The sequence below is a fragment of the Lontra canadensis genome, unplaced genomic scaffold (assembly GCF_010015895.1).
Source record: "Lontra canadensis isolate GAN:19392208 unplaced genomic scaffold, GSC_riverotter_1.0 scaffold35, whole genome shotgun sequence".
NCBI lineage: Eukaryota > Metazoa > Chordata > Mammalia > Carnivora > Mustelidae > Lontra > Lontra canadensis.
This window is the reverse complement of record NW_022631029.1, coordinates 5,360,649-5,378,004: the sequence shown is the minus strand read 5'-3', so window position 1 is coordinate 5,378,004 and position 17,356 is coordinate 5,360,649. Positions and strand designations below refer to the sequence as shown.

Below are 17,356 nucleotides of genomic sequence, written 5' to 3'. Positions count from 1 at the left end.
TCCAGGACCAAGCTGGGATTTGGCCCTGGCCTCTGGTTGGATCATCACACACAACAGGAACCTGGAATCAGAAAGGAAAGGCCAAAACCCAACCTAGAGACCTGGGCTCACTCCAGGCTGGGGGTTCCTTGAGGTGAAACTATTCAGTGGGGTTTGGTCCCACAATGAATGGGGTGCAGAGAGGGACAGCAAATGGTCAGAGGTGAAGGACCTAGGGGGGGCGCCAAAGAGAAAAATGCCACTTCTCTTGGGCTATCAGCCCTCTCATTTTGAGGAACAGGACCCAGACTTCTGGTTTAAACCCTTCCATTTGCAAGCTTTAAGAAAAAAAAGGCTCCTCACTGACCACAAGACGTCCGCACCCCGCCCTCCCACAACCCTCAACACACACGCATAATCTCAGCCTTCAATTGCTTCACAAATTCCCAGAACACCTCATACCACCTCTCCCCCTCTCAACTCCACCCAACCCCACCCAGCCCAGTCCCCTTAAGGCAGAGCTCCCGAGGGAGAAGCACAATCCTTTTTCTGTGCTTTCAATCACTCTCACGATCTCTGTGAGCAGAGACAATCCTTCGAGCAAACCCAGCATCAAGGAACAGCCACTGGCAGGTGTCGTGGCCACTCACGGACACCCAACCAGATACAAAAAGAAGAACTCTATCCCCTTCTTGTCATTCTGAAAGACTGTGAACCCTGGAGTCCTCAGTCATCACACAGGAAACAGAAGACTTCCTGCTGTGTAAGGACGCTGAACCTTGAATTCATAAAGATTCTAAAAGCTCCAGAAATAAAGACTTCGTGGACAAAACCCCTAGGGACCAGAGTAAGTGGCACTTGTCTGTTCTGTCTCCTCAGTGACCATGAGGTCAATCTGGTTTGCTGTCATGCATGCAGCCAGGTGGGACTGGGGTCCTCGTGTTGCAGGACATTCTTTACCTGCCTCCTCAAAGGTGAGGAGTTCTTCGAGGGTCAAGCAAACGCCTAAGTAGACCATCAATGCACCTATAAGGCAATTAATTGTATAGCAATACTCACAAGGGGTGAATTTATAAGATGGGGTGCTCAGATGTAAAATGGTTGTGTTTTTTTTTGTTTTTGTTTTTGTTTTTTGCTAAAAAAGGAAAGCTTTCCTGAATGATGGGTTTTTGGTGACTGATTGAGAAAATCTGCCTTTCTAAAGTCAGTTAAGAACAAGAGGATCTCTGAAAAACCATTCAAGAGGAAATCACTTGCCAAACTGGTCTGTGTAAACAAAAACCAAACACGGTGTATGAAGAAATTGTAGCGAAAGGGAAATACTAATTAGAAAAAAACGTTGCAGATGCGAGGATGATTTGATACTGGACCAGTTTCTTGAGAAGACTTAGACCCAAGGAGCCTTACAATCAGGACTGCTGGTTTGTCTTTCGAGGAGGTAGGATTTTACCCTCCCGAAGGCAGGGAGATGTCCTCTTGGGATGCATCCATTCTGCTCTACTAACAAAGAGGCGGGTCAGAATTTTCTCTGAGGAGAGAGGGGCATGGGGGCTACTTGGAGGTATCTATTTCAACTTTTCCTCCATAAACTCTGGAGTGGCCCAGATTTTCAGAGTTAGAAACTCGGAAGTTTGCATAGGTTTTCGTCAGGCTGTGTACCACTTACTGGCACTTCAGTCCCCAATCTGACTAGCAGGACAGCTCTAGACTATGCAGACTGTGGGGAGTGAAGGACCGGTAAATGTTTAACAAGTGGCTTTCGGGGGGGGGGGGCTGATTTCTAGTGTTTGTGGATTTCTATGGTGTAAATATCCTCACTATGGTTGATTTCAAGTTATAGAGCCCCTGAATGTTAAGCTGGGGAGATAAGCACACGATTGGTTTTTTATGAACCAGGATAAGCCAGCCCCTGCACACCACCCTTTTGGGTGTCTTATCCCTGCAGACTGCCCTTTCTCTGCTCAAGGCCTTCACCAATTCCCAGGCTAGAGGATGCTGCCCTTGCAAGGTCCCAGGTGGCGTCGAGGGCTCCAGCTGTCTGCTGAGCAATGGCCTTGGGGCGGACTTTGCAGCAGACTCCAGCGGGGCTGGATGGCAACAGGGTCCTTCTGCCTCCCTCCATAGCCCCATGCCAGGCCATCTCTCTCCCAGAGTTGTTGTGTGGTGCCTGGCAAGTTGGCAAAATAGTTATTGCAGTTAGAAGTGTACGGGGGAGGGGACTGGTGTAAGCAATTCTCTGCTCAAATGGCATGAGCCATGCTGACTCCGTTTGCCTTCACCTTTGCCAAAATTCCCCAGAAACTGGGCTCCTGGGCTCAGTCTTGCACCAGTTGTTCCTTGGGCTTCCAAGCTGCTTGGAACTTCTGCTGAAAACCTGCCAGCCCACCCAAAAATGCTGTCCGCAAAGCCGACCTGTCCTTATTCGGACGGGAAATCAGAAATCGTTCACACAGCTTGCACAGTCAGCCTGGGTTTCTCCAGAAGTAGGGCTGGTTGGGTAGAGGAAAGTCCAGAGCTGGAGGAGTTGGCCATAAGGGGGGGATTTGACTGGAAATGACAGTCCCCCAGCCAGGGTGTATGACACTGTCACCCCCCCAACCCCAACCCCATGTGCCTCATTTTCCAATGGCCATTTTCCAATTTTGTAGGAAGAAAACATTCATTAAGCAATTTAGAAGGAAGAGTGCTAGAGACCCCAGATTCAGGGTGGGAATTATGATGTAGGAACTGGCTACTTTTCAGACTGGTGGGAACCTACTGAAAATTTCAAAGGGCAGTTCGCATGGAAGGAACTGTCCTGGTTCATCACTCTTGAGAATTCATTTTCCAGATTAACTACAGAGAGAACGGGTGGGGGAACTTGGGGAGCAGGGTACATCAGCCAGAACAGGACTGGAGCTGGGGACTGGCCCCAGAGAGGGATCAGTGCAGGGAAGGAGGAACCCCAAGATTTGCTGAGGGCCCGGTAAGTACTAGGGGGTAGCTTTTCTCACACACTACAGTAGTCCTGCAAGGTGTGACTTTCTCACGTTACAGATGAGGAACTGAGGTGCTCGTTTCAGCCCCACCTATACAGATGAGGAACTGAGGTTCAGAGAGGTAGATTAACTCATCCAAAGTCACACACTGGTAGGTTCTACGAAAGCCCATGCTCCCTTCAGGGAGGTTTCTGTCGTAAGTGGAAAGGATGGAAAACAAATGCTGAAAATCGGGGGCTGGGAAAGTCCCATGAAGTCAAGCTCTCTAGTGGTTCTTTTGTTTTTCTTTGTTTCAAGCCAACCCTGGGTAAAAATATCTCAGAGCGTATCTCAGCAGAACTCCAGCTACCGGTCATCGCATGATGTCTCATGGCTCGAGGCTGTTCTGAGCTCTTCCCCTGCCCACCCCCAACTCTTCTTCTCATGAGGTTGCCCCACTCCTCCCAGACTATACAGTCCTCTGAATCCTCCTCACGGCCCTCACGGGAGGTCTACTGAGTGACCTGTAGATCCACGTGGGCCCCATCAAGGCTGTATGACGTGAGCCAAGCTGACCTGCTTTGGTGTCCTCAGGGTCCTCTTATACTAAAGGATGGGGCTGGCCTTCTAGAATTTCACTATGACAGCACTATGGGCCTTTGGGATACGATAATTTTTGCTTTAGAGAACATCCTTGGCCCTGCCTACTGAATGACCAGATGGTAGCATCCCCTAGTCACAGTGGCAACCAAGAAATAAAATAAATAAAATAAAATAATAACCCTACACACTTTCATGTGCCCCCACCATGCTACATAATCCCTGGCTGAGAACCTTTCTAGCCCCCTCAGCCATGAAGTCCCATTTGCAAGTCTGGGACTCTCAGCTTCCTTCCAGAGACCCCACAGTGCAAAATCATTGCTCCGTGATTGGACACAAGGATGCACGTGGCTTCAGGAATGCATGCAAGAACAACTTCAGCTCTCATTCTCCTAGATACGTGTCCTTACCACTTCTGACTCTCGCATCATCACCTCTAAACCAGGGAATGATAGCAGAACCCCCTCTGGTCGGGGTGGGAGGAGTTATCTAGCACTAAGTTCAATGCCAAGGCCATGGATAGCACTGGTTCGGGGCAGCGTGGCGGGATCTCCCTCTGTCTGTGCTGTGCAGCTGGTAGCCTTTTCCTTCACGACACTTAGTGCCAAAGTAATTGAATTAATGACTGATGGGCCCATTTGTTTACTGCCTACACCCTCTGTTAGACCACAGGGTCCACAAGGGCAGAGAGGACCTGGATCCCACCTTGCTCAAGGTCGAGTCCCGGGGCCTGGTACATAGTCGGTACTCAGTAAACAGTTGTCAGGTGGGTGAAAACCTGTAATCACCGCCTCGTCTTTGTTGTCCGCAGTCCACCGCATTTCCTGGCCAAGTAACCACAGAAATCATCTTCCTTGACTCGTGCAAAAATCCACGATGGAAACCTCGGCCCCCACAAAGAACTATGACATGACGACAGAATATGACTATGAGGGCATAACCCCATGCCAGAAGGGAGAGGTGAGGGCCTTTGGAGCCCAGCTGCTGCCCCCCTTGTACTCCCTGGTGTTCATCATCGGCCTGGTCGGCAACATCCTGGTGCTGCTGGTCCTCATGCAGCACAAGAGGCTCAAGAGCATGACCAGCATCTACCTCCTCAACCTGGCCATTTCTGACCTGCTCTTCCTCTTCACGCTGCCCTTCTGGATCGACTACAAGCTGAAGGATGACTGGAACTTCAGTGATGGCACCTGTAAGTTGCTCTCGGGGTTTTATTACACGGGCTTGTACAGTGAGATCTTTTTCATCATCCTGCTGACCGTGGACAGGTACCTGGCCATCGTCCACGCCGTGTTTGCCCTGCAGGTTCGGACCGTCATCTTTGGTCTCATCACCAGCGGTGGCGCGTGGGCCCTGGCCCTCTTGGCCTCCGTCCCAGGCTTCTACTTCTCCAAGATCCAGTGGGAGTTCTCCCACACCACCTGCAGCCTCCACTTCCCTCATGAAACCCTCAAAGCCTGGAAACAGTTCCAGGCTCTGAAACTGAACATGTTGGGTCTGGTTTTGCCCCTGTTGGTCATGATCATCTGCTATACCGAGATCATACGGATTCTGCTCAAACGACCCAATGAGAAGAAGGCCAAAGCCGTCCGTCTGATCTTTGTCATCATGGTGGTCTTCTTTCTCTTCTGGACCCCCTACAACCTGGCCATATTGGTCTCTGCTTTCCAAGACAGCCTTTTCGCCGATGAGTGCAGGCAGAGCAAACAGCTCGATTTGGCCATCCAGGTGACGGAGGTGATCGCCTACACGCACTGCTGTGTCAACCCCGTGATCTACGCCTTCGTCGGGGAGCGGTTCCGCAGGTACCTGCGCCAGCTGCTATCCATGAGCTTGGTTAAAAGGCTCCCCTTCCTCTCCACGGACAGACTCGAGAGGGCCAGCTCTGTGACGCCCTCCACCGCAGAGCAGGAACTCTCCGCTGGGTTCTGACTCGGGCCCCTGGAGGCTGATCTGGGACCCAGCAAAGGTGACCTGCCAGGCACGCTGACCCAAGCCAAGGCAGGCTGGGACACCTGGCACAGTGTGGAATTGCAGCCGTGTGGGGGTGAGTTTAAAAGCAGTCTAGACTAAATCACTTCTGGGATGACTGAGCCATCTCCAAGAACTCCTCCCTGGTAGAAAGGAAGTGAATGAGTGAAATGGGACATTCCAGAGGACTGGAACAGAGGGTTCCAGGGAAGAGCTTGGGCCCAAATGGGATTTCATGATTTGTGAGCATTAACATTTGTAAACAGTGCCACTGAGCATCTCGGGCCCCTGCCCCTGCCCCCACCACCAGTGAACTTGGAAGTGGGGATTTCCTGCTGACTCCAATCTGAGCATTGCAGGAGCCAGCAGCCTCCTCCCCACCCTCATCTACCCCCACCCCATGCCCCCTGCAGGTTTCAGGCTCTTAGAAACCCCGAGGAACAGAGGACTCTATGATGGAACATCTCGAGCCCTAGTGGGAAATAGGATTGGGGAACAGCCCTCGGCAGTGGAATGGAGAAAGCTCTTGGCCAGAATCGTTACATTTGCAAAAACCAAACAATCCAGGCCATGGTCTAGACACAGACCACGTGCACAATACATTTGACTTCTTGAAATAGACACAGAGGGGAGGGAGTCATTATTTCCATTTACCAGTTTCTTCTTTCTGAATATTTTCCAGAATCTCCCTTCCTTGTAAATTGGATGAGGCAGGAGTACATTCTGCTGGCTTTATTGCAGAAACTAATATCGGGCAGAAGGAGAGAGGGTCGATTTCCCTCCTCCGCTTCCCCATGCAAGCCTTCTGGTTTTACCAATCTGGGCTCCGGCTGTTACCCTGGACCCATCCGCAGGAAAAAATGACCTGGTGTGCAAGCTGACAGTGTCTGAGGCTGAGAGGGAAGGGGGTGAGGTGGGGACTCACCCTCACGTGGAAGGTTGAGAGGACCCTTAACTCAAAGAAACATATTTCCCCTCCATGTCCTTAACACCTGATCTCTCACCAGAGACCTCCTGGTCATCACTTCTTTCTTCCCTTTTCCCTAGGACGTGTATTTCTTTAAAAATCATTTTCCAAATAACAACAACAACAACAAAACAGCCTAAAAACTCAAAGGGGGAAAAGAAAACACCCAAAACGCCCAATTCTCACTACCCAAAGACAACAACTATGCCCTTTTCTATGTATTCTCTGTTAGTTTGGTGTTTGCTATCTCCTGTGTGTATTTACGATGATGACAAAGACAGACTTCAACTGTACTCTTGCTGTTTTTTGTTCTTAAGTAGCAGTATGCTGGGGTCACTTTCCCAGGTGAATAAATCATATTAAAGCACTTTTTCTGAAGGCTGCACTGTGTTCCACAGCAGGGCTACACCCTAATTTATGCCACCCATTTCCCCATTATTGTTTGCACAAGTCAGTTCAATCTAGCAGTGACGAGTGTCGACTTCTCTGAGTTCTCTGAGCCATGGGAGGCACACAGGTACAGGGACACCTGGAGACACCCGCCAGGGTGAGTGGGACTGTGGTGGAGTCCATGGCGCTGGGCAGCAAAGGGGATGAAGGAATTCATCAGTCAGAAAGTACCCTGAGGGAGTGGGTGTCCCATCTTACAGCACAGTGACATCACTGGGCTGGCTGCTCTCTTTTTGGACCCTGAAATTGTGCTTTTATCCAGCCACCCTCCCCATCATGCAGGGACCTACTATGTAGGCGTGCTTTCTTTGTGTAAAGAGGCCGGTATCATGAAGGTCTGGATAGTTTTTATCTGGGAAGGAGACGGTCACACTGCCCTGGGCTTATGTTTCCACCCAGAAAATGGGGACAGATCCAGACTTTGGGAGTCAACGGGGAAATCAGTTTTCCACTTGTAAACCTGCCAGTTAGTCTCTGCAGCATGGAGAGGAGAAGGCATAATGGAATTAAAAAAACATTTGTCTGCCACTTTGGTCAGATAAGACGGCATCAAGAAACAATGTTTGAGCCACAAAACGGTCCTAACGAGAAAGGTTGTCATGACGACCTCCTCCAGGTCCATTTCTGAAAGAACCCTTATGTTTTAACTTGTCACAAAGGCAATAATGTTCATTGTAGAAAACTGGAAACAGATAAGAAGGCCAAAGAAGAAACGAGAAGCATTTGTAGTCAGTCGCCACTACCTGCGTGCAGTGTCTCTTAGCACACTAATGTCACAGGGCATCTCCTTCCTGTGTTGGTTTACACACACACATCTGCAATCACACAACATTTTTTTGCGTAGCCATGGTAAAACCGGACTGCAGTGAGAGCTTACTAAATGCTGGTTGAATGGATGGGTCTCTGACCCCCTCGCCCCGTTTCTTTATAAAGGGAGGCTAAGACGAGTATCTAGCCCCATGGGGAGCAGATTTAACCTGAGGACTGAATGAAGCAAAGAAAGGAAAATGGATGATTACTTTGTAACTTTTTATTTTTATTTATGTATTTGTTTGTTTATATTTTTATTTTTATTTTATTTTAATTCCAGCCAGTTAACATACAGGTGTACAATAGAGGGATTCAACACTTGCATACAGCAGCCAGTGCTCACCCCCAGTGCCCTCCTTCATCCCCATCACTGATTCACCCACCCCTCACCCACCCTCCCCAGCAGTTTGTTCTCTGTAGTTAAGTCTGTTTCTTGGGTGATCTTTCTCCAAATCTATCAGATAAGAGATCTGACGCCCCCTGCCAGGGCTCCTCCTCAGTCACTCCAACCCTTCCTGAGATGCCTTCCTGCCTCCAGCTCCGCTCCTTGCTCCCGTGTGTGCGGGTCTCGTCCAGTTTATTGCTGTTTCTAGCATTTCATCCTTCAGAAAGGTTGTCAGAAGAGCCCAAAGACTTCCGCCTCTCTCATCCAGATTCCCCACCTGTCAGCATTTTACCACCTTTGCTCTAATTTATCATTCTCTCGCTCCCTCCCTCTCTGTCTCTAAAGATAGACAGGGAGATAACTAGATATAAATGTACTACTTTTCTCCAGCACCATTTGAGAGCAGGGTGCAAATATGATGTCTCATCATCCTTTTGTACTTCAGAATGATTTTACTAGAAACAAGGATGCTCTCCCGCGTGATCAAAGCAGAAACGAACGGACACAAAATCAACCAGGTAATCGTACCTTCTTTCCAATTTTGCCCACTTTGCAAATAATGTCCTTCATAGTCCCAAGACCTAGAATTGTTTCGTTAGTTGGGATGCCTTCTTAGTTGCTTTCAATCAGGAACACCTCTTTAGGCTTTTCTTGTCCTTCCTGACCTAAACATCTTGAATACCATGGATACCCGGCTGATGGTTCCTCGTTGTGGGTTTCCTGATGTTTCCTGATGATTAGGGTCAGGTTATGAACTAGAGCAGGAATCTCACAGAAGTGATGCTGTGTTGTTCTCAGTACATCATATCGGGAGGCGTTTGCTGCCAACATGTCCCATCATGAAGGATATTAAACTCTATCACCTGCTTTAGAAAGTCTCCACAAGGTGTCTACACTGTAAATTATATTATACCTAATAATTAATAAGTGCCCATTATTAGTGGGCATTTCGCTGTAAAAAGTAAAAGCATCTTTTCTCCTCCACCTATGTATTCATTCATTCATTTATTTATATCATCATGACTTCATAGATTCCCTTTTTATTTAATGGGATAGAATCTGATATTATCTTTACTGTTTCGATGCACGAACTGTCCCAGATTTATCTACTGGGAGCCCTTCAAGCTGGATCCCACGTCCTTTTTTTATCCTTTCTACCAATTTTTAAGCCCTTTCTTATTTTTTGGCATATAAGGTATAGGTTCTGCACAGCACAAGGAAGCATCAACAAAATGAAAAGATCACCGATGCAGCGGGAGAAAATATTTGTAAACCACACATCCATAAGACATTAATATCCAACTTATACAAGGAACTCATGAAATTCAAAAGTAAAAACCAAATAACCCAATAGGTAAACAATGAACCTTGGAACACCAAATCAAAAGTAATGATGTAATTTGGAAAGAACCCAAATACATGGAGACTAAACAGCATCCTTCTAAAGAATGAATGGGTCAACCAGGAAATTAAAGAAGAATTGAAAAAATTCATGGAAACAAATGATAATGAAAACACAATGGTTCAAAATCTGTGGGACACAACAAAGGTAGTCCTGAGAGGAAAATATATAGCGGTACAAGCCTTTCTCAAGAAACAAGAAAGGTCTCAGGTACACAACCTAACCCTACACTTAAAGGAGCTGGAGAAAGAACAAGAAAGAAACCCTAAACCCAGCAGGAGAAGAGAAATCATAAAGATCAGAGCAGAAATCAATGAAATAGAAACCAAAAAAAAAAAAACAATAGAACAAATCAATGAAACTAGGAGCTGGTTCTTTGAAAGAATTAATAAGATTGATAAACCCCTGGCCAGACTTATCAAAAAGAAAAGAGAAAGGACCCAAATCAATAAAATCATGAATGAAAGAGGAGAGATCACAACTAACACCAAAGAAATACAGACAATCATAAGAACATATTATGAGCAACTCTATGCCAACAAATTTGACATCTGGAAGAAATGGATGCATTCCTAGAGACATATAAACTACCACAACTGAACCAGGAAGAAATAGAAAGCCTGAATAGACCCATAACCAGTAAGGAGATTGAAACAGTCATCAAAAATCTCCAAACAAACAAAAGCCCAGGGCCAGACGGCTTCCCGGGGGAATTCTACCAAACATTTAAGGAAGAACTAATTCCTATTCTCCTGAAACTGTTCCAAAAAAATAGAAATGGAAGGAAAACTTCCAAACTCATTTTATGAGGCCAGCATCACCTTGATCCCAAAACCAGACAAGGATCCCATCAAAAAAGAGAACTACAGACCAATATCCTTGATGAACACAGATGCAAAAATTCTCACCAAAATACTAGCCAATAGGATTCAACAGTACATTAAAAGGATTATTCACCACGACCAAGTGGGATTTATTCCAGGGCTGCAAGGTTGGTTCAACATCCGCAAATCAATCAATGTGATACAACACATTAATAAAAGAAAGAACAAGAACCATATGATACTCTCCATAGATGCTGAAAAAGCATTTGACAAAGTACAGCATCCCTTCCTGATCAAAACTCTTCAAAGTGTAGGGATAGAGGGCACATACCTCAATATTATCAAAGCCATCTATGAAAAACCCATCGCAAATATCATTCTCAATGGAGAAAAACTGAAAGCTTTTCCGCTAAGGTCAGGAACACGGCAGGGATGTCCGTTATCACCACTGCTATTCAACATAGTACTAGAAGTCCTAGCCTCAGCAATCAGACAACAAAAGGAAATTAAAGGCATCCAAATCGGCAAAGAAGAAGTCAAACTATCACTCTTCGCAGATGATATGATACTATATGTGGAAAACCCAAAAGACTCCACTCCAAAACTGCTAGAACTTGTACAGGAATTCAGTAATGTGTCAGGATATAAAATCAATGCACAGAAATCAGTCGCATTTCTCTACACCAACAATAAGACAGAAGAAAGAGAAATTAAGGAGTCCATCCCATTTACAATTGCACCCAAAACTATAAGATACCTAGGAATAAACCTAACCAAAGAGACTAAGAATCTATACACAGAAAACTATAAAGTACTCATGAAAGAAATTGAGGAAGACACAAAGAAATGGAAAAATGTTCCATGCTCCTGGATTGGAAGAATAAATATTGTGAAAATGTCTATGCTACCTAAAGCAATCTACACATTTAATGCAATTCCTATCAAAGTACCATCCATTTTTTTTCAAAGAAATGGAACAAATAATCCTAAAATTTATATGGAACCAAAAAAGACCTCGAATAGCCAAAGGAATATTGAAAAAGAAAGCCAAAGTTGGTGGCATCACAATTCCAGACTTCAAGCTCTACTACAAAGCTGTCATCATCAAGACAGCATGGTACTGGCACAAAAACAGACACATAGATCAATGGAACAGAATAGAGAGCCCAGAAATAGACCCTCAACTCTATGGTCAACTAATCTTCGACAAAGCAGGAAAGAATGTCCAATGGAAAAAAGACAGCCTCTTCAATAAATGGTGTTGGGAAAATTGGACAGCCACATGCAAAAAAATGAAATTGGATCACTTCCTTACACCACACACGAAAATAGACTCAAAATGGATGAAGGACCTCAATGTGAGAAAGGAATCCATCAGAATCCTTGAGGAGAACACAGGCAGCAAACTCTTCGACCTCAGCCGCAGCAACATCTTCCTAGGAACATCGCCAAAGGCAAGGGAAGCAAGGGCAAAAATGAACTATTGGGATTTTATCAAGATCAAAAGCTTTTGCACAGCAAAGGAAACAGTTAACAAAACCAAAAGACAACTGACAGAATGGGAGAAGATATTTGCAAATGACATATCAGATAAAGGGCTAGTCTCCAGAATCTATAAAGAACTTAGCAAACTCAACACCCAAAGAACGAATAATCCCATCAAGAAATGGGCAGAAGACATGAACAGACATTTCTGCAAAGAAGACATCCAGATGGCCAACAGACACATGGAAAAGTGTTCCATATCACTTGGCATCAGGGAAATACAAATCAAAACCACAATGAGATACCACCTCACACCAGTCAGAATGGCTAAAATTAACAAGTCAGGAAATGACAGATGCTGGCGAGGATGTGGAGAAAGGGGAACCCTCCTACACTGTTGGTGGGAATGCAAGCTGGTGCAACCACTCTGGAAAACAGCATGGAGGTTCCTCAAAATGTTGAAAATAGAACTACCCTATGACCCAGCAATTGCACTGCTGGGTATTTACCCCAAAGATACAAACGTAGTGATCCAAAGGGGCACATGCACCCAAATGTTTATAGCAGCAATGTCTACAATAGCCAAACTATGGAAAGAACCTAGATGTCCATCAACAGACGAATGGATAAAGAAGATGTGGTGTATATACACAATGGAATACTATGCAGCCATCAAAAGAAATGAAATCTTGCCATTTGCGACGACGTGGATGGAACTAGAGGGTATCATGCTTAGCGAAATAAGTCAATCGGAGAAAGACATCTATCATATGATCTCCCTGATATGAGGGAGAGGAGATGCAACATGGGGGGTTAAGGGGGTAGGAGAAGAGTAAATGAAGCAAGATGGGATTGGGAGGGAGATAAACCATAAGTGACTCTTAATTTCACAAAACAAACTGAGGGTTGCTGGGGGGAGGGGGGTTGGGGGGGATGGGGTTATTATGGACATTGGGGAGGGTATGTGCTATGATGAGTGTGGGGAAGTGTGTAAACCTGGCGATTCACAGACCTGTACCCCTGGGGGAAAAAAATATATGTTTATAAAAAATAAAATTAAAAAAAAATCAATACCAAAAAAAAAGTAATGATGTACTGTATGATGACTAATATAACATAATAAAAAATAATTTAAAAAAATAAGCAAAGAACCTGAATAGACATTTCTCCAAAGAAGACATACAAAGAGCCAACAGATACATGAAAAGGTGCTCAACATCACTCAGGGAACATCATCATCAGAGAAATGCAAGTCAAAATCACAGTAAAATATCACCTCACACCCATTAGAATGTCTATTATCAAAAAGACAAGAGATGGCAAGTGTTGGTGAGGATGTGGGAAAAAGGGGACCCTGTACACTGTTGGTGGAAATGTCAGTTGGTACAACCACTATCAAAAACAGGTTGAAGTTTCCTTAAGAAATTAAAAACAGAGCTACCATATGATCCAGCAATTCCACTTCTGCATAGAAGTCCAAAGGAAACAAAATCCTTATCTCAAAGAGACATCTGTATTCCCCTGTTCCCTATAGCATTATTCACAGTAGCCAAGGCATGGAAACAACAGAAGTCTCCATCAACAGATGAGGGAAGAAAATGGAATGACCCAAGGTAGAAGTCCCATTCTAAGGGTTTTTCCCTTCAGTTTTATCGAGAAATAATTGAACATAACCACATGTTTACGGCACACAGCATGATGGCTTGATTTACATATATTGTGGGATGATGACCACAGTAGGTCTGGCCAACATCTACCTTCTCATACAGATAGAATTTTTAAAAACGAAGGAGAAGAAAAGAGGAAAAAATTTTCTCCCTGTGATGGAAACTCTTAGGATCTACTTTCTTTTTTTTTTTTTTAATTTTTTAAATTTCTTTTCAGTTTTCCAGAATTGATTGTTTATGCACCAGTGGGATCTACTTTCTTAACACCTTTCCTATATACTCTACAGTAGTGTTACCTGTGGTCACTATGTCATACATCACATCCCTAAGACTCATTGATTTTTTAACTGCAAGTTTGTAACTTTTGATCCCCTTCCTCTGATTCCCTCTTCTCCACCCTCTGCCTCTGGTGACCACAAGTCTCGTCTCTTTTTCCATGAGTTTGTTGTTGCTGTTGTTTTTAGATTCCACATGTAGGTGAGATCATACAGTATTTGTCTTTCTCTGTCTTTCTCTGTCTGACTTATTTCACATATATGATGCCTTTCTAGGTCTATCCATGTTGTCACACATGGAAGGATTTCCTTGTTTTTAATGGCTGAAAAATATATATCACAATTCTTGATCCATTCATCCACTAATGGACACTCGGGTTGCTTCCATGCCTTGGCCATTATAAGTAATGGGGACATGGGGGTGCAGGTATCTTCTTGAGCTCATGTTTTTATTTCCTTTGGATATATTCCGAGAAGTGGAATTGCTTGATATGATATGATAGATATGATATGATAGTTTTATTTTAACGTTTTGAGGAAGTTCCATACTGTTTTCCATAGTAACTGTTCCCATATACAATCCCAATGGTGCCCCAGATGTTCTCTTTGCGTCACATCCACACCGGCATTCGTTATTGCTTGTCTGTTTGATGATGGTCTTTAAAACAGGTGTGAGGTGATATCTCACTGTTATTCTAATTTCCTTCTCCCTGATGACACTGATGCTGAGCATTTTTTCATACACCTGTTGGCCTTGCATACATCTTTTTTGGGGAAATAGCTATTCAAGTACTTGGCCCATGTTTAATTGGGTTATTTCTTTTTGTTTTTGCTTTGTTTTGTTTGTGATTGATTTCCATCAGTTCTTTATAAATTAGATACTAACCCCTTATCAGATATGTGGTTTGCAAGTATTTTTTATTTATTTATTTATTTTTTTAATTTGTTAGAGAGAGGAGAGAGAGAGCACAGGCAGACAGAGTGGTAGGCAGAGGCAGAGGGAGAAGCAGGCTCCCCGCTGAGCAAGGAGCGCGATGCGGGACTCGATCCCAGGACGCTGGGATCATGACCTGAGCTGAAGGCAGCCGTTTAACCAACTGAGCCACCCAGGCGTCCCTGCAAGTATTTTTTTTTCCATTCTGTAACTTGTCTTTTCACTTGGTTGATGGTTTCTTTTGCTGTGCAGAATCTTTTTAGTTTGATGTGGACCCACTTGTTTATTTCTTATTTTGTTACTTATACTTAGGTATCATATTTTAAAAAATCATTACCAAGACCCATGTCAAGAAGCTTTATTCCGGGACCCACCTGGATGGCTCAGTGGGTTAAGCTTCTGCCTTCTGCTGAGGTCATGATCCCAGGGTCCTGGGATCAAGCCCCACATCAGGATCTCTGCTTGGCAGGGAGCCTGCTTCCCCCTCTCTCTCTGCCTGCCTCTCTGCCTACTTGTGATGTCTCTCTGTCAAATAAATAAAAAATTAAAAAAAAGAAGAAACTTTATTCCAGTATTTTCTTGTAGGAGTTCCATTGTTCAGGTCTTATATTTAAGTCTTTAATCCATTTTGAGTTAATTTTTTTTGAGTGGTGTAAGATATAGATTCAGTTTCATCCTTTTATGTGTAATACCCAATAAGTTCTGGTATGTTGTTTTCATTTTTGTCTCAGGGAACTTTTGTATCTCCCCCTTTAATTTCTTCCTTGATCTATCAGATGTTCAGGACAGTGCTGTTTAATTTCCATATGTTTGTGAATTTTGCAGTTTTTCTCTTGTTGCTGATTTCTAGTTTCATGCCATTGTGGTCAGAGAAAATATATGGTAAGATTTCAATCTTCTCTGATTTTCTAAGACTTATTTGTGTCCTAACGTATGGTCTGTCCTGGAAAATGTTTCGTGCACACTTGTATTCTACTGTTGCTGGATGGAATGTCCTGTATATGTCTGTTAGGTGCATTTGGTCTAGAGTGTTGTTCAAGGCTGTTGTTTCCTTATTGATTCTCTGTCTGGATGATCTACCCATTGTTTGGAGTAGGGCAACAAAATTCCCAACTATTATTGTATTCCTGTTTAGTTCTCCTCTTAGCTCTGTTAAAGTTTGCTTTACATAATCAGGTGCTCTGATGTTGGGCACATAAATATGAACAACTGTTTTATCTTACTGATGTATTTACTGCTTTGTCATTATATAATGACCTTCTTTTTTTTTTATTTTATTTTTTCAGTGTTCCAAGATTCATTGTTTATGCACCACATCCAGTGCTCCATGCAATATGTACCATCCTTAATACCCACCACCAGGTTCACCCATCCTCCCATCCCCCTCCCTTCCAAAACACTCAGTTTGTTTCTCAGAGTCCACAGTTTCTCATGGTTCATCTCCTCCTCTGATTTCCCCTAGCTACTCCGGCAATTTGTTTTGGTTACCATTTGTTTGAAATGTCTTTTTCTATCCCTTTACTCTCAGTATGTGAATGTCTTTAAGGCTAAAGTGAGTTTCTTGCAGGCATTATATTGTTCAATCATGTTTTTTATATATTCAGAATTCTATGCCTTTTATTTGGAGAATTTAATCCATCTATGTTTTAAGTAATTATGCTAGGTAAGGGCTTGCTATTGCCACTTTGTTTTCTGTTTTTTTTTTTTTAATAGATCCATTGTTCTTTATTTCTTATACTGCTGTCTTTTTTTGTGGTTTGATGTCCTTGGGTATCAGTATCTTTGATTTCTTTATCTTGTTCTTTTGTGTAATTACTTTAGGATCTTCCTTTGTGATTATCATAAGACTTACATAAAACAGACCCTAACAACAACCCATTTTAAACTGATGACAACTTAATTTCCATAGAATTCATAAACATTACACTTTTACTTCTCCTCCCCCTCGCATTATAGGTTATTACTGTTACAATTTATATGTTTTTTAATATTTTATAACTAGTTACAAATTATTGTAGTTATAACTTTTTCCCTACACTTTTGTTTAACTTTTAAACTAGAGTTGTAGGTGAATTATGCACCATTATTACCATATTGCAGAATCTAACTACATCTTTACCATTACCATGAAATTTATGTTACCTCTTTATGTTTTTATGATGTTAATTAGCATTCTTTTACTTCCACTGAAATAACTTCTTTTAGTATTTCTTGTAAGGTAGATCTGGTGGTAAAGTTTTTAATATGTATCATTTTCTTTTCTTCCCCATTTAAAAAAATTTGGTAAAATACACATAAAACTTACCATCTTAACTATTGTTAAGTGTACAGTTCAGTGGTACCAAATACATTCATAATGTTGTGTTAGCCATCACTATCATCCATCTCCAGAAGTCTTTTCATCTTGTAAAAATGAAACTTTAAACCCATTAAACAACATCTTATTCCTCCCTCCCCCCAAAACCCTCATATATGTGGAATTGTGCAAAAAATAAGTGTATTTTGTCTTTTTTGTGACTGGCTATTTCACTCAGCATAATGTCCTCAAGGTTCATCCATGTTATAGCCTGGGTCAGAATTTCCTCCCTTTTTAAAGCTGAATAATATTGCCCTGTATGGGTGGACTTCTTTTCTACTCTATTTATTTGTT

At 43.4% G+C, this 17,356-nt stretch overlaps 1 protein-coding gene across 4 annotated transcripts; it reads left to right on the top strand.

The window, feature by feature from the left end:
* The first annotated feature begins 512 nt into the window (after positions 1 to 512).
* LOC116873793 (C-C chemokine receptor type 1-like) lies at positions 513 to 6,446 on the top strand. 4 transcript variants are annotated; one of them, XM_032867841.1, is made up of 3 exons: positions 513 to 826; positions 1,325 to 1,417; positions 4,348 to 6,446. In XM_032867841.1, the coding sequence occupies exon 3, from the start codon at positions 4,413 to 4,415 to the stop codon at positions 5,466 to 5,468; it is 1,056 nt and encodes a 351-aa protein (XP_032723732.1). In that variant the 5' UTR covers positions 513 to 826; positions 1,325 to 1,417; positions 4,348 to 4,412; the 3' UTR covers positions 5,469 to 6,446. The 4 variants fall into 4 exon arrangements, 3 of the variants coding, with proteins under 3 accessions (XP_032723732.1, XP_032723733.1, XP_032723731.1); XM_032867842.1 differs by lacking the exon at positions 1,325 to 1,417 and having other exon boundaries at positions 514 to 826; XR_004383891.1 differs by lacking the exons at positions 513 to 826; positions 4,348 to 6,446 and adding an exon at positions 3,016 to 3,054 and having other exon boundaries at positions 1,112 to 1,417.
* The last annotated feature ends 10,910 nt before the right edge of the window (positions 6,447 to 17,356 follow it).

Coding starts and splice junctions, on each gene's coding strand:
- LOC116873793 (XM_032867841.1), top strand. CDS start 4,413: ATGGAAACCTCGGCCCCCACAAAGAACTATGACATGACGACAGAATAT.